The 22,707-nt window shown below is 39.8% G+C and overlaps 1 protein-coding gene across 1 annotated transcript in view; it reads right to left on the reverse strand.

Moving 5' to 3' along the window:
- Positions 1-112: 112 nt before the first annotated feature.
- LOC128520428 (Fc receptor-like protein 5) overlaps positions 113-22,707 on the reverse strand; it is a 44,309-nt gene continuing 21,714 nt past the window's right edge. Inside the window, exons 3-12 of the mRNA XM_053494670.1 lie at positions 17,939-18,205; positions 9,236-9,484; positions 9,025-9,126; positions 8,829-8,885; positions 8,700-8,741; positions 6,354-6,413; positions 5,346-5,423; positions 4,576-4,665; positions 1,139-1,195; positions 113-201 (exon numbers count right to left, since the gene is read on the reverse strand). Of these exons, the coding sequence (XP_053350645.1) occupies positions 113-201; positions 1,139-1,195; positions 4,576-4,665; positions 5,346-5,423; positions 6,354-6,413; positions 8,700-8,741; positions 8,829-8,885; positions 9,025-9,126; positions 9,236-9,484; positions 17,939-18,205 (1,091 nt within the window). The remainder of the gene's footprint in view (positions 202-1,138; positions 1,196-4,575; positions 4,666-5,345; positions 5,424-6,353; positions 6,414-8,699; positions 8,742-8,828; positions 8,886-9,024; positions 9,127-9,235; positions 9,485-17,938; positions 18,206-22,707) is intronic.

Below are 22,707 nucleotides of genomic sequence, written 5' to 3' on the forward strand. Positions count from 1 at the left end.
TATTTGTCTTTGACTGTGAAAGGAAACCCACCAAGCAAAAGATAAGGTTCACGCACACAGAACATAGATAATTTGTGGGCGGCACTAAAAAGGCTAGTGAGAGCGAGAAGGTCTACAAACCTGACCCAGTTGCACCAGTTCTGTCAAGAGGAGTGGGCCAAAATTCCAGCAAACTTTTGTAGAAAGCTTGAGGATTTATACCTGAAACATGGATAATAATGTTTGAATGATGAAAGTAGTAATATTTTTTTTTAAATCCATAAAATTCTCAGTCACTCGATTCTGACATTTAAAAAATGCAAAACATATGTTAATAATTATTGACCTAAAAAAGAAAAAGTTTACTCTGATTTAATGTTTGACAGTAAAGAAAAAAGACTAGGTTTAGGGTCAGGACTGTATTTTTATTAGCCAGCTTTTTAAATCTCCAATACATTTTCAGAACAAGTTATTATTAAGTTTAATGTCAGTTTTTAGGGTTTGCAATATTTTACACACACACACACACACACACACGATTGGACTGTGGGAAGAAACTAAAGTTCCTGGAGAAAACCCACCAAGTAAAAGGAAAGCTCCACGCACACAGAACCAAAAAAGGAATCGAACCCACAACTCTGGACATGCAAGGCCACAGGGCCACCATTTTCAATTTATTTTGCTGCTTCTTATATTTTTGTTCAGTCCTTTCTGCCACGAATCACATTCCATACTGAATATATACTAAGTAAAAACAACACATTTCTAAGTCTTCGTAAGAACATCAGCCAAATTAATGGATGTAGTAAGTAGCACAGTGTAAATATTTCTGTTTGTCAAATCAATACTGTTGTGTAGAGAGCTTGTGTGTACACTTTATCTGTGTTCTTCACTTCTGAGTACGAATGATCATCTCCCTCACTGCTCTTTCCTAGTGAGCAACAGTCACTGAATTAACATTCACAAGAGGAATATATCATTCTATTTGTTTACCACTTCCAGAACTACACTACATTTACCTCTATTAACTTGTATTAGTTACCAAGCAATATTCATTAAGATTAGTAATGGGGGGGGGGAACTGGTTTAAGGGGTTAAATGAAATTCAGAAATGGTTATAAAAAATAAAAATAATAAAATAGAAAAAAAAAAATTCCACCTTTCTTCATCACTTCAGGTTTAGCACACGTCACATCACTTGGTCCAGGGGCAGCATCTAGAAAAAGATTACAAATTTATAGTTTAATTTTCTTATTATTCACATTTGAATTGATTTAGTTGATTATAAATTAAAGATAAATAAAATATAATAAAAAAAACACAAAACAAATTAAATAAAAAAATATTTTGCAGCTGAGTTTTCTAGGTTTCTTCCAAAATTTTTCAGTTTTTTTCAGTTTTTTCATTTTTACTTTTGCATTTCTGACACAATTATACTGTGTGGGTGGGTATTACAGAGCTGCTTCCTCATTGGCCAGCTGCTGTCAGATGGGACTTACAGGACTCCATTCTTATTGGCCAGCTGTTTAAATCTCCACCACATTCTCAGGACAAGTTAATATTAGGTTTAATGTCAGTTTTTAGGGTTTACAATTTTTAATTCACTTTCAGTTTACTTACTTAGACTGGAATACCCGGAGAAAACCCACCAAGCAAAGGGTAAGCTTTATGCACATAGTCCCAAGCCGGGAATCAAAATCACAACCCTGGAGGTGTAAGGCCACAGTGCTAACTACTACACCACTGTGCCACCATTGTCAATGTATTTTTGTAGATTTTTTTTATTTTTATACATTCTTTCTAGTTTATTTCTGGTGCTTGGGGCAGATAAATACTTGCTTGCTACCCATGCAAGCAATAGAAAGCTGTCTTTGTTCAAGCGCCAGTAGTCAAGAGGATTGTCGCTTCTGCGAATGGGTAGTTCAGCTAGATAAGTCTCTAGTTGTTGTGTGGCTGTGCTTGTTCTAACAACGCTGCAGATTGGGCAATGCTGAAATGTTGGATATTGCAACTTCATTGTCCTCATCTTTAAAATACTTTCATACCACTGACATGCTTTGTCTTTGATGGGCAGATGCGGGATAACAGCTCAAGCATGTGAAACCTGCACGAGGATGGGATAGGCGGGCTGACATTTTTTTCCGGCTTAAGTTTTTGGCATGTACCTCTAGTTGTGTAGAGAGATTATGTGTACAATTTTGGTGCATCTTATCTTTATCTGTGTTCTTTTCACTTCTGAGTACAAATTATCATCTCCCTCACTGCTCTTTCCTAGTGAGTAACAGCTACTGAATTAGCATTCACTAAGAAGCACAAACCATTCTGTTAACCACTTAAACCTCCATAACTACAGTACATTTACCTCTATTAACTTCTATCATTTTCATTACTGAATGTTTCCGATCAGTTACAGAACACTATGTGTTAAGATTGGTAATTGGCAAAAAAATTGTTCAAGGGGTTAAATTAAGTCCGGAAATATTCATAAAAGTGATAATTAAATAAAAAAAAAAGAATCCCACCTGGATTTTCCTTCAGCTCCTTTAGCTTTATTAGTTCAGGTTTAACACAAGTCACATCATTTGGTAAAGGAGGAGGTCCAGGGACAGCATCTATAAAGGTGACAGATGTATAGTTTTATTTTCTTATTTTTTCACTATTCATATTTGAATATCAACTGATGGTAAATAAAAACTTCATTTCAGTTACTTAAGGATTCGGATCAGTTATGGAACATTATGCGTTAAGATTAGTAATTGGGGAAAAACAATATTTATGAGGTTCAGAAATGGTCATAAAAATAACAATAATGAAAAAAAAATTCCTTTGGATCCTTTAGTTTTATCAGTTCAGGTTTAAAACAAGCCACATCACTTGGTCCAGGTGCAACATCTATATAGGTTTACAGATTTATAGCTTTATTTTACGTCAGTGTGTGTGTGTGTGTGTGTGTGTGTGTGTGTGTGTGTGTGTGTGTGTGTGTGTGTGTGTGTGAGAGAGAGAGAGAGTCATCCTACAAAGTATCCCTTCTACTTTCCTCTATTGTCTTACTTCAGCTTCACATACACATGTGTACACACACACACACACACACACACACACACACACACACAAACACTCTAAGAGAAACACTGCTCTGTCGGGATTATTTTAAAAGGTAAAGTGGAGGTTAATTTTTACTTTTTATTTTGCATTAATTATTTTTCGGGTTGTGGAATCAGCAGAGTTACCATTATGTCTGTTGGTGGAAATTTGTTTTGTTATTTTGGGTTTCATATACAAGCACGGTTATGAAACAAATTATGCTTGCAATCCAATGTTTAACTGTACTAAGAAAAACACATTTCTGTGTTTACCACTTAAACTTCCATAACTACAGTACATTTACCTCTATTAACTTCAATAATTTTCATTTCAGTTACTTAGGGATTTTGATCAGTTATGGAACACTATGTGTTAAGATTAGTAATTGGCAAAAAATTGTTTAAGGGGTTACAGTAAATGAAATCCAGAAATATTCATAAAAATAATAATTAAATTAAAAAAAAGAATCCCACCTGAATTTTTCTTTAGATCCTTAAGCTTTATCAGTTCAGGTTTAACACAAGTCACATCATTTGGTAAAGGAGGAGGTCCAGGGACAGCATCTATAAAAGATTACAGATGTATAGTTTTATTTTCTTATTTTTTTTACTATTCGAATTTGAATATCAACTGATGGTTAAATAAAAAGTAATTGCAAGAACACCCCCCCCCCCCCCCCCCCCGTTCCATTTTCATTCCAGTTGCTTAAGGATTCGGATCAGTTATGGAACGTTATGAGTTAAGATTAGTTATTGGGGAAAAACAATACTTAAAGGGGTTCAGAAATAGTCATAAAAATAATAATAATGAAAAAACCTTGATTTTCCTTTGGATCCTTTAGTTCTATCAGTTCAAGTTTAACACAAGCCACATCACTTGGTCCAGGTGCAACATCTATAGAAGATTACAGATTCATAGCTTTATTTTCCATCAGTGTGTGTGTGTGTGTGAGTGTGAGTGTGTAAGTCATTCTACAAAGTATCCCTTCTATTTTCCTCTCTTGTCTTACTTCAGCTTCACATACAGATGTGCACACACACACACACACACACTACACACGTACACTAACAGAAAGACTGCTCTGTCGGGATTCTTTTAAAAGGTAAAGTGGAGGTTAATTAATTTAATTTTTTATTTTGCATTTATTGTTTTTTTATGACTATTTTTTGGGTTGTGGAATCAGCAGAGTTACCATTATGTCTGTTGGTGGAAATTTGCTTGGGTATACGAGTGTTTTGATATGCAAGCACGGTTACGAAACAAATTATGCTCGCAATCTAATGTTAACCTATACTAAGAAAAACACATTTATGTGTTTACCACTTAAACTTTTATAACTCTACCTCTATTAACTTCTATCATTTTTATTTTAGTTACTGAATGTTTCTGATCAGTTACAGAACACTATGTGTTAAGACTAGTAATTGGCAAAAAATTGTTTAAGGGGTTACAGTAAATGAAATCCAGAAATATTCATAAAAATAATAATTAAATTAAAAAAAAGAATCCCACCTGGATTTTCCTTCAGCTCCTTAAGCTTTATCAGTTCTGGTTTAACACAAGTCACATCATTTGGTAAAGGAGGAGGTCCAGGGACAGCATCTATAAAAGATTACAGATGTATTCCTTTATTCTCTTATTTTTTCACTATTCATATTTGAATATCAACTGATGGTTAAATAAAAAGTCATAAAAAGTTCAGGTTTAACACAAGCCACATCATTTGGTCCAGGTGCAACATCTATAAAAGATTACAGATTCATAGCTTTTTTACCATTTATATTTGAATATCAACTAATGTTAAATTAAAGGTAAATAAAAAGTAATTGCAAAAAAAAGAAAAAATTAAATGCAAAAATGTTTTTTTTTTTTCTTCTGAGTTTTCCACAATTTCTTCCTCAATCATTCAGTTTTCCTTCTGATTTGTACCTTTGCATTCCTGACACAAATATACCGTGTGGGTGGGTGTTACAGAGCTGCTTCCTCATTGGCCAGCAGTTTAAATCTTTACTACATTCAGGACAAAGTAAAAGTTTAATGAGTAAGTTTAATTTCAAACAAAGTTTAATTTAAACTCACAAGTTTATAATGTCAATGTCAAGTTTAATGTCAGCTTTTTGGTTTGCAATTTATTCACTTTCAATTTATTTATACACTTACTAATTATCTATACTGCTTATCCTGTACAGGGGCACTGGAGTTAAGAGTTAAATTAAGATTAGAACATATTAAAAATGGTTTAAGGGGTAAAAAAAAAAAATAAAACAGGAAAAAAATCCCACCTGGATTTTCCTTTGGATCCTTTAGGTCTATGAGTTCAGGTTTAACACAAGTCACATCACTTGGTACAGAAGCAGCATCTATAAAAGATTACCAATTTACAGCTTTATTTTTTTTATTTTTATTTTTCCACTATTCATATTTGAATAGCAACTATCAATTAAATTGAAAGTGAATAAAAAGTCATTGCAAGACCCCTCCCCCAAAAAAACAAAAACAAAAAATCTAACAATAAATTTAAAAATGTCAAATGTTTTGCTGCTGAGCTTTCCACATTTCTTCCTCAACACTTCAGTTGAAGTGAGAGAGAGATAGAGAGAGAACAGGGAGAAGATGATAATTAAGCAACATCACATGACAGGGAGTGCTGTTTTGATAAATATTAGCACAGTTGTGATGTAATCATAGGCATGACGGGGAAACAAAACCTTCTTAGACTGTTTGTTAAAATGGCTTACAGAAGAAAATCACATTATGCTACAGAACTGTCAAAGTTGTCAATACAGCAAATCTTTGGTACAAACTTTTAAAGATATTAGATGATCTTAAAACTGTTTATCAGTGCATCATCAATGCCTTTATAGTAGGGAAACCCAAGAAGGAGATATTGATGTTATTTGATCATATAAAAACAAATAAACACTATTATCAATTGGAAGTGGTGGAAATTTAGCTGTAGCCAACCACTAAACCCTAAACCACACCATCAAGCCATATCCACAGTATTTGGTTTAAATGATAAAAAAAATGTGATAAAAGTAAAAAAGATTATTAAAACAATACCAAATAAATTCCAAAATCCCTTGGCTTTATGGTGCTTATGTACCAGTTCTGATTTCCAGGCCATTAATCCTTGCTGGTTCCCTGAGTGATGTGTATTGCTGTGCCTTCATCTGTACGTCTCTATTAGAGAAACTGCCACATTTAGTAACTGTAGTGTAAATCTCTCTCTTTGTTTAAGCAATAGTGTTCACTGGAGATATTGTGTGTACACTTTTAGCTCATCGTACCTTTATTTGTGTCCTGCTTCAGTTCTGAGTACACAGTCTCATCTCCCTTACTGCTCTTTCCTAGTGGGCAACAGACACTCAGTTAGCGTTGACTAAGATAAACCACTTAAATTTCCATAACTACAGCACATGTACATTATCTATCATTTTATCATTTTAATTACTGAATGATTTAAAGCAGTCATTTTAAGATAAATACACAAATGGGTAATATGAAATCCAAAAAGGTTGCAATTCTGTTATTAAATTAAAAGCTTTTTTTTAATTTACTGGCTTTTTCTTTGTTCTTTTTTTTTAGTTAAATTTCAGCATAAGTCACATTTCCTGGTTCATACAAAAGTTATAGACACACCTTATTTCTTGAGCCAACTCTCATTTCTTCATACTGTTGGGCCCATGAGCAAAGTCCTTAACCCTAACTGCTCCAGGGGCGCCGAATCATGGCTGACCCTGCGCTCTGACCCCAGTTATGCTGGAATATGCGAAGAAGCAATTTTTAATTTTTTTAGGATTAAAAAAGTTCTTATTATTATAAATGGTTTTTACTTCACATGTGTGCCTTATCAGGGTTAATTAGTGGAATTTCTTGCTGTATCAATGATGTTGGGACCATCAGTTGTGTTGTGCAGAAGTCAGGTTACTACACAGCCGACAGCCCTGTTGGACAACTGTCAAACTTCATATTATAGCAATAACCAATCAGCTAACTAAAGAAAAATGAGTGGCCATCATTACTTTAAGAAATGAAGGTCAGTCAGTCCAGAAAATTGCAAAAACTTTGTGTCCCCAAGTGGAGTTGCAAAAACCATTAAGCGCTACAACGAAACTGGCACACATGAGGACCGACCCAGGAAAGAAAGACCAAGAGTAACCTCTGCTTATAAAGACAAATTCATCTCACCAGCCTCAGAAATCGCAAGTTATCAGCAGCTCAGATCAGAGACCAGATAAATGCAACACAGAGTTCTACAGTAGCAGCAGACCCATCTCTAAAACAACTGTTAAGAGGAGACTGCTAAGGAGAAACAACAAGCAGACGAGATTTGTTTGGGCCAAGAAACACAAAGAAAGAACATTAGACCAGTGGAAATCTGTGCTTTGGTCTGATGAGCCCAAATTTGAAACCTTTGGTTACAACCGCCATGTCTTTGTGAGACCCAGAAAAGGTGAATGGATTGATTCCACATGCCTGGTTCCCACTGTGAAGCATGGAGGAGGAGGTGTGATGGTGTGGGGGTGTTTTGCTGGTGACACTTTTGGGGATTTATTCAAAATGGAAGGCACACTGAACCAGCATGGCTACCACAGCATCCTGCAGCGACATGCCATCCCATCCGGTTTGCGTTTAGTTGGACGATATTTATTTTTCAACAGTACAATGACCCCAAAAACACACCTCCAGGCTGTGTAAGGGCTATTTGACCAAGAAGGAGAGTGATGGAGTTCTGCGGCAGATGACCTGGCCTCCACATTCACCGGACCTGAACCCAATCGAGATGGTTTGGGGTGAGCTGGACTGCAGAGTGAAGGCAAAGGGCCCAAAAAGTGCTAAACATCTCTGGAAACTCCTTCAAGACTGCTGGAAAACCATTTCAGGTGACCACCTATTGAAGCTCATCAAGAGAATGCCAAGAGTGTGCAAAGCAGTAATCAGAGCAAAGGGTGGCTATTTTGAAGAAACTAGAATATAAAACATGTTTTCAGTTATTTCACCTTTTTTTGTTAAGTACATAACTCCACATGTGTTCATTCATAGTTTTGATGCCTTCAGTGAGAATTTACCGATGTAAATGGTCATGAAAATAAAGAAAACACATTGAATGAGAAGGTGTGTCCAAACTTTTGACCAGTACTGTATACAAAAGTAATACAAAATAATAAAGGCCAATACTAATTACCCCCTGCTGCTTTTATAGGATTTAAAAGGGGAAGTTTTAGCCAGATGTTGCGAATCATCTGCAGTTGTGCAGGCCACTATACAAGCAGATGTTTTGCTAGTTTGCTGGTTTAGTGCATTCAGGTTTGTGCTAACACAATGCCAAGAGTGAAAGACATAAACAACAGTCTTACAGAAGCCAGGTATTGCTCCGCATCAATCTGAAAATAGTTCCAAACTATTTTGACAGTGAGGAAAATTTTCAAATGAAAGGCATTCAAAATGGTTCCCAATCCTCCCAAAAGGATAAAGTTATACAGAAAGAGATTAGTTCAAGTTATTGCTGCTAAAGTTTGATCTACAAGCTATCGAATCATCACGTTCTTAGTATTGGTCACATTATTATTTTTTTATTTTTTGCCTTTATTTTTAAATAAATAAAAGCATATAAATATTTATATAAACTTTACCTGTGGTCTTAGAATTAGTATTTTCATAGACATTCTCACCATCTTTTAAATAGGAACAAAAAGACTTTAGAGGAGAAAGATAACTAATGTCAAAAACACATGGTGTGTTTAGTGTTAACACAGACTGACCTGCAGGCTGACTGGTGTCCAGAATTACTGCAGAAGGAGTCTGATATTCTACACCTTCTTAACAGAATAAAGCAGTAATACATATTTGGTGAAACATGATCATGTTTGAAAAGAAAATCTAAAATAGCAAGTACACAATTGCCTTTGAACATACAGTATTAATTGTGCTATAAACATAAAGAGCTGATCTTTAAACCTTTTTTCTTCTTGGAGCGCACCAGCACGATCAGTAAAATCATTAAGAAAAACAGTGCGAAGGTCGAACTCAGTGCTACAATTACAACAGGAAATCCAGAAGCTGAAAATAGAAAAAGAAAAGAACCCAGATATAGTATGCATTTAAACACTGAATTTAGAAATCACATTGTTACAAATCTAACACATGTAAGATGACGTGGTTTCCTCACCTCTGACTGAAACCCAGCTTTTCGGTGACTCTCCTCTCTCTGGGTGTGTACAGTGGTAGAAACCTTCATCTGACTTTGAGACACTACTGATAGTTATCTCTCCTGTAGTCTGCTTTTGGAGAACTGAATCATCTTTATAGAAATCAGCACCAGAGTCTGAGATGTTTGTGTTGCGATATAAACAGCGTAAAGTCAGAGGATTTCCCTCAGTTACAGGATGGACAGGACTCTCCAGGATCACATCACCATCTGTAGGAAAGAGAACATTAAAAGCATAGAGTGGCTTAAATACAAATATAATTGTAGCATAAAGACCTCTACTGATCTGTAGCATGTGATGTTAGAGTACAACCACACTCCCATATTTATATATATATATATATATATGTTTATTTACTTAAGTTTTTGGAAGAATAGACAGATGAGCAGTAAAAATTTTACCCGTCACATCAAATATGTTATTAATTCATTCCAAGATGGCGCCGGTGAGGTCGGCTGCCGTCACGACTGCTCCGACCACCTTTTCTTTGTTTTTGTTCTTTAAGTTAGTTTACAGCGTTTTAAAACCGGCAAAATTACCACCATGGGGTACATTAGGTATGATAGAGACACTCTTGTTTCTATTGGTATACAATGTACTCACAATTTGACGTTTTTAACTCCGGATCCGAGCTGGCCGAGTGAGATCCTGAGGGACAACAAAGGACGCGACGCGAAGCGGCGGCCTCGAGGGAAACGAGCCGGCGTCAGGAACAGGCTGAGAGCACGTGCACACCGCACACCTCTGCCTAGCATCCTGCTCGCCAACGTCCAGTCACTGGAAAACAAGCTCGATGACCTCAGGGCCAGGGTAAAGTTCCAGAGAGACATTCGGGACTGCAATCTCCTCTGCTTCACCGAGACATGGCTGAACCCAGCGGTGCCGGACCACGCCATCCAGCCGGCCGAGTTCTTCTCGGTTCACCGCATGGACAGGACGCGGGACTCGGGGAAGTCAAGGGGAGGCGGCGTGTGTTTAATGGTGAACAGCAGCTGGTGCAACAGCGCGAGCGTTGTTCCTCTCACACGCTCCTGCACACCAAACCTGGAACTACTGTCCATCATGTGTCGTCCTTTTTACCTTCCTCGGGAGTTTACATCGGTCATAATCAGCGCCGTTTATATTCCACCACAAGCGGACACGGACACTGCCTTATGCGAGCTGCATGAGGCACTCACACAGCACCAGACACAACACCGGGACGCTGCGCTTATTGTGGCGGGGGACTTTAATAGTGCCAACCTCAAACGTGCAGCGCCAAACTTTTATCAGCACATCACCTGCCCCACCAGGGGCGAAAGGACACTGGATCATTGCTACACCACAGTCAAGGACGGTTACAAGGCACAATCTTGTCCACCGTTTGGTAAATCCGACCATGCCGCCATCTTCCTCATGCCAAAATACAAACAAAGGCTGAAACAGGAAGTTCCGGTTCAGAGGGAGGTCGCGCGCTGGACGGACCAATCGGTGGCCGCGTTACAGGACGCACTCGATGACGCAGACTGGGACATGTTCAGAAACAGCTCCGATGGTGACGTCAGCGTGTTTACGGAAGCGGTTGTGGGATTCATCGGGAAATTAGCGGACGATACCGTAGAAAAAAAGACTATTAAAACGTTTCCCAACCAGAAGCCGTGGGTGGATAAAACCATTCGCGACGCTCTGAGATCTCGCACCGCTGCCTACAACACGGGACTCGCGTCGGGGGACATGGAACCGTACAAGGCTGCGTCATACAGCGTCCGGAAGGCGGTGAAAGAGGCGAAGCAGCGCTACGGGAGGAAACTAGAGTCACAGCTCCAACAGAGTGACTCTAGGAGCCTGTGGCAGGGACTAAGGACAATAACGGATTATAAAGCACCAACATCCGGTATGATAAACGCAGACGTGTCTCTGGCAGATGAGCTGAACACTTTCTATGCTCGCTTCGAGGCTGCAGCTAAGGACGCTAGCGATGCTAATGCTAGCGGCGCTAACGGCTGCAGACAGGTAGTCACTGCCAGCACCGGAAGCGCGTTCATCATCACCGAGCATGACGTGAGGAGAGCCTTCAAGAGAGTGAACACCAGGAAAGCAGCAGGACCAGACGGCATCTCAGGTCGTATTCTCAGAGCCTGCGCAGACCAGCTAGCACCTGTGTTCACTGAGATATTTAACATCTCTTTATCTCAGTCGGTGATCCCCACATGCTTCAAAGAGTCCATTATTGTTCCTCTCCCAAAGAAACCTCATCCTGCTACCCTCAATGATTATCGCCCTGTAGCCCTCACTTCAGTAGTGATGAAGTGCTTTGAACGCCTGGTCAGAGACTTCATCATCTCTTCACTACCAGACACACTCGACCCACTACAGTTTGCTTATCGTCCAAACCGTTCCACGGACGATGCAATCTCTCATCTCCTCCATACATCTCTCACTCACCTGGACACTCGGAGGGGGAATTATGTGAAAATGCTCTTCATCGACTACAGTTCTGCATTTAATACCATAATTCCCTCCACACTTACCACCAAGCTGGAGCACCTGGGACTCAGCTCATCAATGTGTCAGTGGATCTCCAACTTCCTAACTGGCAGACCACAGGCAGTAAGGATGGGCGGACATGTCTCAGCCTCCCTCACTCTCAGCACTGGAGCCCCCCAGGGTTGTGTTCTGAGCCCCCTGCTGTACTCTCTGTACACCCACGACTGCGTGGCCACTACCAGCTCCACCACCATCATCAAGTTTGCTGACGACACTGTTGTGGTGGGCCTGATCACGAACAACGATGAGACGGCCTACCTGGAGGAGGTTGGAAATCTGGAGAACTGGTGCCAGAGAAACAATCTCCTCCTGAACGTCAGTAAGACAAAGGAGCTGATAGTGGACTTTAGTACAAAGCAGGTGAGGAACTACCAGACCCCTGTCATCAACAGGAGCCCAGTGGAGAGAGTGGACAGCTTCAGATACCTCGGTGTTCACATCACGCAGGACCTGGCATGGTCCTGTCACATCAACACCGTGGTAAAAAAGGCCCGACAGCGTCTCTATCACCTCAGACGCTTGAGAGACTTTAGACTGCCCTCCAAGGTGCTCAGGAACTTCTACTCCTGCACCATCGAGAGCATCCTGACGGGAAATATCACGACCTGGTTCGGGAACAGCACCATGCAGGACAGACGAGCTCTACAGAGGGTGGTGCGATCAGCTGAGCGCATCATCCGCATCGAGCTCCCTGACCTGCAATCGATTTACAGCAAGCGGTGCTTGACCAAGGCCAGGAAGATCGTGAAGGACCTCAGCCACCCCAATAACGGACTGTTTACTCTGTTGCGGTCTGGGAAGCGATTCCGCTCCTTGAAGGCCAACACAGAGAGACTGAGGAGGAGCTTCTTCCCGCAGGCGATAAGGTCTCTCAACCACAACCACGCCACTATGCAGAACTACACAATATTTTCATAATTGGTCAAATCTATCAATCTTCTTACATCCATGAACACTATGGACAATTACACGCTCACCTTCCTTCATATATACACTACATGTCGTACGTTACATCCTGGACCATTGCACAAGACACTTTAATAACCTTGCACACCTACCTTCACAACTACACTACATTTTACAGTTTTACGTTTACATCCTGGACCAGTGCACAAAGACACTTTAATAACCTCTGCACTAAGACACTTTGCTCTATGCATATTTGCACACACCGTACAGTATATTTCAATTTGCACAGTATATTTCTATTTTGTACATCATATTTCTATTTTTATTTCTAGTTCTATTTTTTTTCCTAGCACATTTCTATTTTTATTTTTAGTTCTATTTTTCCTAGTTTAATTTAATTTTTTAATTTAATTTCTATCGTATTTCTTTTATTCATATTTATTTCTTATTTGTAAAATTTAACTCTCTTTTAGGGTCAATGGCGGTCGTATAATGCATTTCACTACATTTCGTACTGTGTATGTTTGTGTATGTGACAAATAAAATTTGAATTTGAATTTGAATTTAATTCCCATTTTGGATGATTTTTGTTATTAATATTTTTTAGATTTCTAGTTTAAAAAAAGCTCCATTTTGATACCAAATCAAAATTATTTATTTATTTATCATGTCCATGTGCTGAAATATGGCAGTGTGAGTTTCTTAGGTATCTGTATATATACAGGTCCTTCTCAAAAAATTTGCATATTGTGATAAAGTTCATTATTTTCTGTAATGTACTGATATACATTAGACTTTCATATATTTTAGATTCATTACACACAACTGAAGTAGTTCAAGCCTTTTAACTGTTTTAATATTAATGATTTTGGCATACAGCTCATGAAAACCCAAAATTCCTATCTCAAAAAATTAGCATATTTCATCCGAACAATAAAAGAAAAGTGTTTTTAATACAAAAAAAGTCAACCTTCAAATAATTATGTTCAGTTATGCACTCAATACTTGGTCGGGAATCCTTTTGCAGAAATGACTGCTTCAGTGCGGCGTGGCATGGAGGCAATCAGTCTGTGGCACTGCTGAGGTGTTATGGAGGCCCAGGATGCTTCGATAGCGGCCTTAAGCTCATCCAGAGTGTTGGGTCTTGCGTCTCTCAACTTTCTCTTTACAATATCCCACAGATTCTCTATGGGGTTCAGGTCAGGAGAGTTGGCAGGCCAATTGAGCACAGTAATACCATGGTCAGTAAACCATTTACCAGTGGTTTTGGCACTGTGAGCAGGTGCCAGGTCGTGCTAAAAAATTAAATCTTCATCTCCATAAAGCTTTTCAGCAGATGGAAGCAGGAAGTGCTCCAAAATCTCCTGATAGCTAGCTGCATTGACCCTGCCCTTGATAAAACACAGTGGACCAACACCAGCAGCTGACATGGCACCCCAGACCATTACTGACTGTGGGTACTTGACACTGGACATCAGGCATTTTGGCATTTCCCTCTCCCCAGTCTTCCTCCAGACGAATGACATGCAAAATTTGCTTTCATCCGAAAAAAGTACTTTGGACCACTGAGCAACAGTCCAGTGCTGCTTCTCTGTAGCCCAGGTCAGGTGCTTCTGCCGCTGTTTTTGGTTCAAAAGTGGCTTGACCTGGGGAATGCAGCACCTGTAGCCCATTTCCTGCACACGCCTGTACACGGTGGCTCTGGATGTTTCTACTCCAGACTCAGTCCACTGCTTCCGCAGGTCCCCCAAGGTCTGGAATCGGTCCTTCTCCACAATCGTCCTCAGGGTCAGGTCACCTCTTCTCGTTGTGCAGCGTTTTCTGCCACACTTTTTCCTTCCCACAGACTTCCCACTGAGGTGCTTTAAAACAGCACTCTGGGAACAGCCTATTCGTTCAGAAATTTCTTTCTGTGTCTTACCCTCTTGCTTGAGGGTGTCAATGATGGCCTTCTGGACAGCAGTCAGGTCGGCAGTCTTACCCATGATTGCGGTTTTGAGTAATGAACCAGGCTGGGAGTTTTTAAAAGCCTCAGGAATCTTTTGCAGGTGTTTAGAGTTAATTAGTTGATTCAGATGATTAGGTTAATAGCTCGTTTAGAGAAATTTTTCATGATATGCTAATTTTTTGAGATAGGAATTTTGGGTTTTCATGAGCTGTATGCCAAAATCATCAATATTAAAATAATTAAAAGGCTTGAACTACTTCAGTTGTGTGTAATGAATTTAAAATATATGAAAGTCTAATGTTTATCAGTACATTACAGAAAATAATAGACTTTATCAAAATATGCTAATTTTTTGAGAAGGACCTATATATATATATATAGGTGAAAGATTAAATACATCTGTCTGTGACTAGTTTATTTTGCCATGTCTATGCAGACTTAATGATACAGTATGAATGACAGAGACTTAAGCATTTTTATGTTGCTCTGGATGAGAGCGTCTGTCAAATGCCTAAATGTAATTATATGGTATGGAAATAAATTATGAAAGCTATAAGAAAGAAGTTATGTGACTTATACAGAGCAATAGGTCTGGAACCATTAACGCCATGTTGCACTGTAGGGAATCAACCCTACCTAGATTTTCTAGCTATTTTTCCCCCTTGTGGCCACAGGATTTATGTTTGATTTTAATTTATTTATATATCATTGAAATTATTCCCAGTTGTAGAACATATTTACATTTTGTACCCAATAGTGCTGTTCTACCTGAGACCCAAATAAGATTATACATTTTTAACATGGGACAAATTAAGAACTAAATATAAATGTAGCATATAAATGAAAGCTTTGATCAAGAACTAACCTAAAGTATGGTTAAGCAAGAAAGTGATGTAGATAGATGTATTAGTTTGTTTCTTTACTATACAGTAAAACCTTGAGTAAACCTTGCTGAGTAAATTAGTTTGCGAGTTTGAGTGTTTTGCAAGATGAGCAAAATCATTGAAAATAAATTTTAATTTGATAGTTTTATAGTAGTATGCATGCGCTTTGTCTGTCGAGTTGTCTGAATGATCACAACTGAGCCAATGATTCTTCTCACTCATGGGGTGTGGGATTGTGGGTAAACATTTCCCATACTCCGTCTCAGTGTGCGTGCGTCACACGTATAGTCAACATCTGTGCACACGTGTGCACTGGTCAATACAGCATTGTGACCGTGCGTGTGTGTGTGTGTGTGTGTGTGTGTGTGTGTGTGTGTGTGTGTGTGTGTGTGTAAAGCATTATTTTGTGTCCAAGTGTAGTTACTGTTCTTCAGTAACTGTACTGCAACAAAGCCCCCGCGAAGAAAAACATTAAAAAGACTGTAGCAGTCCTGATGACATACCTGTGGAGGTATGGAAGTGCTTAGGAGAGGTGCCAGTAGAGTTTCTGACAAGTTTGTTTAACAAGATCTTGGAGAGTGAGAGGATTCCAGAGGAATGGAGGAGAAGTGTATTGGTGCCAATTTTTAAGAACAAGGGAGATGTGCAAAGCTGTGGCAATTATAGAGGTATAAAGCTAATGAGCCAGACAATGAAGCTGTGGGAAAGAGTAGTGGAAGCTAGGTTAAGGGCAGAGGTGAGCATTTGTGAGCAGCAATATGGTTTTATGCCTAGAAAGAGTACATCAGATGCAGTATTTGCTTTGAGGATGCTGGCGGAGAAGTACAGAGAAGGTAACAGGGAGTTGCATTGTGTCTTTTTAGATTTAGAGAAAGCATATGACAGGGTGCCAAGAGAGGAGCTGTGGTATTGTATGAGAAGGTCTGGAGTGGCAGAGAAGTATGTTAGAGTAGTGCAGGACATGTATGAGAGCTGTAGGACAGTGGTAAGATGTGCTGTAGGTGTGACAGAAGAGTTCAAGGTGGAGGTAGGTCTGCATCAAGGATCGGCTCTAAGCCCCTTTTTGTTTGCTCTGGTGATGGACAGGATGACAGATGAGGTAAGACAGGAGTCCCCATGGACTATGATGTTTGCAGATGACATTGTGCTCTGTAGCGAGAGCAGGGAACAGGTGGAGGAAAATTTGGAGAGGTGGAGGTATGCTCTGGAAAGCAGAGGAATGAAGGTTAGCCGCAGCAAGACGGAATACATGTGTGTAAATGAGAGGGACCCAGGAGGATCGGTGTGGCTACAGGGAGCAGAGGTAAAAAAGGTGCAGGATTTTAAGTACTTAGGGTCAACGGTCCAGAGCAACGGAGAGTGTTCAAAGGAGGTGAAGAGGCGGGTACAGGCAGGTTGGAATGGGTGGAGAAAAGTGTCAGGTGTGTTGTGCGATAAAAGAGTAGCAGCGAGAATGAAAGGAAAGGTGTACAGGACAGTGGTGAGACCAGCAATGCTCTACGGCTTAGAGACAGTGGCGCTGAAGAAAAGACAGGAGGCAGAGTTGGAGGTAGCAGAGCTGAAGATGTTGAGGTTCTCCTTGGGAGTGACAAGGATGGATAGGATCAAGAATGAGTTTATCAGAGGGACAACCCACGTTAGATGTTTTGGAGATAAAGTCAGAGAGGCCAGATTGAGGTGGTTTGGACATGTTCAGAGGAGAGATTGTAAATATATCGGTAGAAGGATGTTGAGGTTGGAACTGCCAGGCAGGAGGTCTAGAGGAAGACCAAAGAGGAGATTTATGGATGCAGTGAGTGAGGACATGAAGTTAGTTGGTGTGCGAGAAGAGGATGCAGAGGATAGGGTTAGATGGAGGCAAATGATTCGCTGTGGCGACCCCTGAAAGGGAACAGCCGAAAGACAAAGAAGAAGTGCAGGAGATGATTTTTTTTTTTAACAACAATACAATGTCGCATTTCCACAAAATCGAAAGGAGGCAAAAGCAAGTGTTATTGGATAGGTTCCTTGTTAAAATCACACAAAAAGAAAAAGATCTCAGTTTGGATGACAGCAGTTCTGTTAGTGTTAGTTTGTGTGTGTGTGTGTGTGTGTGTGTGTGTGTGTCTGTGTGTGTGTGTGAAAGTCGTCCTACAAAATAATTAGTTTTATTTTTACTTTTTATTTTTTATTACTTATTTTATATGAATATTTTTGGGTAGTGGAACAAATCATCAAACTTTTCATTATTTCCTATGGGGAAATTCATGTTTTTGATATATACGAGTGTTTTGGATTACGAGCATGATTCCGGAACGAGTTATGCTTGCAATCCAAGGTTTTTACTCTATTTTTTTGTGTTGTCAAGGTATGTACTGTATGTGAATATATTACTGATAAGACAATCAAAGACTTACTGTAAACTGTGATGCTTAGAGAATTACTGCGTCCTCCAGATTCAGACTGACACCAGTAAACTCCAGTGTGTGATGTAGAGAGGGAGCTGATGTTACATGTAGATCCTGAAACTGATGAACAATTGTACAGTGTCTCACTGTGCGTTTGTCCTCTCACTGTCCATCCAGTAGAGTCTCTCTGGTCCTCACAGATCAGTGAGAGAGAGTCAGCAGTAAAGTGTTGAGTTCTGCTGGGACTGATGATCAGAGACACTGGAGGAGATTCAACTGAAACACAAAACTATTTGTGAACAGAACATATTAAACATGTATGATGTAATTAATTAACAATAGACAGACAGATAGATATATAGTTTTAATCCTTTAAATCCTAATAATAATAATAATAATTAAAATAATAAATAGCTGCATTTTTTATGCTACCAGCTTATTTATCTGCTGTACCTGATGGAACCCTGACTGTCTTTGTAGAGAACATCTGTGTATCAGCTGAATGTCCAGCCTGTAGAGGAGTGTTTAACCTCACCAGTAGCGTGCACGCAGTTGCATGGGGCCCGGCAGACTTGGAGGCCCCTTACTGGCCACAAGTGGTTAACTGATTTAATGACTGCTTTTGACATCATTTATGGCCCAAACATATACAGTAGAAAAAATCAATCATAAAGTGTGCTTACCCAAAGGCGCATAAAAACTAAAGAAAACTATACAAATACTGAAAGCTTGCCAAAGCTTACAACATTTATTTCACCTAAAAATCAAAAGGAAACATCTGAAGAGGAGGAAGACCCAGTTATGCCACCCACTAAACAAGCTCTGGCCGCACCCGTCTCTACTTTTGCCGGCAGCGTAGATAAGTGCCCTGTCTCTGATACTCAGCCCCGCCCCTTAATCCACTGATAAGTGAAATCATGCTTTCTGATGAATCAGCGCTTTGGCCTGAGTTTGCTGGATCTCTGACCAACAAAGATGCAGCATTGTCAAAAGGGGACCAGTTCAAATAATGGATTACGAACAAAATTCCTTGTATTTCATTGTGGACTGTTATTACAAAAGAAAAAATTAAAAGGAGGAGAAAATAGAGAAATCGGTTAGTTTATTCAGTCAGTAGTGATTCTGTGTTCTGTTTCTGTTGTAAGCTCTTTGAAAGGGGAAGAACCTCTTCACTTTGCAGTAGTGGATTTCGCTTATGATGTAAGAATCTGGAGCAGATTCTGGGAGACCCTTACAGTCAGGACATGATTCTTGAAGTGAGGGCAGCTGTTCATGTAGAAACTCTTAGAGCTTTATGGCAATTTAAGCATTGCCTTGTGTTTACTGTTGACATTGTCTATCACTCTCAGGAGAGAGAAGCTTCTTGATTTTCTTCACTTCACAGCAAATACAATCTTACCTGTGGTCCACAATGTCCCAAGAACAACTGAATGGCTTAGCAATGATTTCTATTGAAAAAAGAATCATAAGTTCCCTGCACATGAAGGATATAGTTAAGGATTTTGCTGAAGCCAAAACCAAAAAGGTTTAATTCACAAAAAAAGAAGACTCTTGGTTAAGATAAAACCAAGAAAAGACCATAATTTTTTTTAGAGGTGAAAGGATTCTGTATCATTTTAAATAAGATAGTAGACACTACTTTTATTTTTATTTTTTAACTGGAATTTTTGTCTTTTACCTAACTATAACAATTAAACTAAAAGTTAGCCTGTTAGCTAACTCGCTCAGAAACTCAGCAGCAGAAAGCCACGCTGAAATCTTCACGGACCGATCCCAGGTAAATTCTCTGTGTGACGCAAATTCTTAGACAACCTCAACCCTGCGTGTTTCTCTGCCCAGGTCCAATGCATCAAGGACGCGGCCCGCCCAGGTTTCCTTCACCCCGGCGCAGGGATACCATGAAGCCTGGATACAACAGCAGCGGAAGAGGCACGCCATGCCCTAGACGAGGACCTCTCCCCCTTCGCTGCCACCCGTCCTCGAGATCTCGACCCGAAACCGCTTCGCTCCTCTCCGCGAGATGGCACACGATGCGCTGATCAACGGAGACTCCATCGTCCGACACGTGTGTGCTACCACAGCTAAAGGTAAGGTGCACACTCGCTGTTTACCTGGTGCTCCTGTTCTTGATGTCTCTGCACAGGTGCCTGCGGCCCTAAAGAAGAACTTTCGAGCTGTGGTCCTTCATGCTGGCACAAACAACACCAGGCTGAGGCAGACGGAGATCCTAAAGAAGGACTTCAGGAGCCTGGTTGAGAAGGTCCGCAGCACATCACCCATGGCAAGAATCGTCGTATCTGGACCGCTTCCCACATTTCAGCGAGAAATCGAGAGGTTCAGTAGGTTATTTGCCTTTAATGAATGGTTACAATATTGGTGTCAACAACAGAGATTATCCTTTGTTGATAACTGGAATGTTTTCTGGAAGCGTCCTAGACTTTATCACACTGATGGCCTGCACCCTAGCAGAGCTGGAGCAATGGTCCTTTCGGACAACATCTCCAGGACACTACGAAACATCTGACTGGCAGTAAGTCATACCTTAGATTCTAATCACATTAGCCACATCACAACTCACCATACTGATAGATGCACACACATAGCTTGTCCTATAGACATTGTGTCTGTTCCCCGAATAGTGAGGAAAAAAGAATTAATTCGTTAAATTTGCCCAAAACAATCTGATAACCATAAAACCAGAAAAAGGCCAAATAAGTAATCAAAATCTACCTCTAAAGTTTGGCCTTCTAAACATTAGATCCCTTGCGCCTAAAGTACTTATTGTTAATGAAATGATCTCAAATTATTGCCTTGACGCACTCTGCCTCACCGAAACCTGGCTTAAACCAAATGAATATATTGGTCTGAATGAGTCTACTCCGTCAGGAAATTTCTATAAGCACGAGCGCCGTCTAACTGGTCACGGTGGTGGTGGTGTACAGACCCCCAGGGCCATATGTCAATTTTTTTAAAGAATCTGCTATCAGACCTATTGGTTAACTCTGACAAAGTGTTGATAGTAGGAGACTTTAACATTCATGTAGATGATGCTAACGATGCTTTAGCACTCGCATTTATGGATTTACTAGATTCCTTTGGGGTAAACAAAATATAATTGGAGCAACTCACTGCTGTAATCATACGCTAGATTTAATTATATCCCATGGTATAGATGTCTCTAATATAGACATATCTTACCTCAAAGTGATGATCACAGATCATCACCTCCTAATATATATACTCTACCCGTAGAACAGATTACCTGTCTCCCCACGTTATCAATTTGTTAGAAATATGAATCCGACTACTAAAGACAGATTCCCGAGTAACCTGCCGGATATGTCCCAAATTCTTATTAGACCCCTAAATGCAGATGATCTAGATGAAGTGACTAGCAGCATGGGCACTATTTTTACCAATACATTAGACACTGTTGCTCCCGTCAGATTAAAAAAAGTCAGAGATACAACACTTGCACCGTGGTATAACAGTCATACTCGTGCCCTAAAGAAAGCAACCCGTAACCTCGAGCGAAAATGGAGAAAAAGTAAATTAGAAGTTTTTCGAATTGCGTTTAAAGACAGTATGTGCAGCTATAGACGGGCTCTAAAAACTGCTATGACTGAGCATGTTAGCCAACTGATAGCAAGAAACCAAAACAATCCCAGGTTCTTATTTAGTACAGTGGCTCGCCTAACAAAACCTAAGATGCCCGCAGAGAGCATCCCATCACAGTTTAGAAGTGAAGACTTAATGGACTTCTTTAATGAAAAAAATCAATAGTATCAGGAAGAAAATAATGGAGGTTCAACCTCTAATACTATGTCACGATTCAGTCCAGCCTAAAGCTTCTCATTTAGATTTTCAGTGCTTTACAGGTATAGGACAGGAAGAGCTTTATAAACTTATCACCTCAGCTAAATCAACAACATGCCTGTTAGACCCAATACCAACCAGATTTTTAAAAGAAGTGATGCTTACGGTTGGAGAGCCACTTTTAAACATTATTAATTCCTCATTATATTTGCCAAATATTGCCAAACTTAGGAGCATCTTATCTGTACCTGATGCAGAAAGGCTAGTTCATGCATTCATGACCTCCAGACCAGACTATTGTAATGCATTACTAGGTGGTTGTCCTGCATCCTCAAAAACCAAGCTTCAGTTAGTCCAAAATGCAGCCGCCAGGGTTCTTACTAGATCAAGCAAATGTAATCATATAACCCCAATATTATCTTCCCTGCACTGGCTCAGTAGACTCAAGACGCATCTCATTGTGCCAGCTTCAGTAGACAAAGGCAGACCCTGCGAGGTTCCTGAGGCATCCAGAGAAGGACCAGCTCCAGCTGGATTCTGCTTTATGATGGTTGGAGCTACAGTACACATCCTGCTCCTGTGCTTCCAGTGATCCAGACCCCATCTGCCCTCTGCACCTACTGACTCATCACTATGCTAAACTGGTCTTCATGTTTATTTAAAGAACTTCTGTTATATTGAACTTTCACCTGCACAACACACATGATGTTATATAATTTCTATCCGTTATCACCCAAATGAGGATGGGTTCAATGTTGAGTCTGGTTCCTCTCAAGGTTTCTTCCTGTTACCATGTCAGGGAGTTTTTCCTTGCCACTGTCGCCGTCACCCTTGGCTTGCTCATCATTCATTAATTCCTCTTATTATTATCTAGACACATTTTTCTCACACATACACACTTTCCAAAATCTTTCTTTTTTAAAAAGATTTTTCATTTTTGTGAAGCTGCTTTGAGACAATGA

Source organism: Clarias gariepinus, chromosome 1, assembly GCF_024256425.1.
Source record: "Clarias gariepinus isolate MV-2021 ecotype Netherlands chromosome 1, CGAR_prim_01v2, whole genome shotgun sequence".
Classification (NCBI taxonomy): domain Eukaryota; kingdom Metazoa; phylum Chordata; class Actinopteri; order Siluriformes; family Clariidae; genus Clarias; species Clarias gariepinus.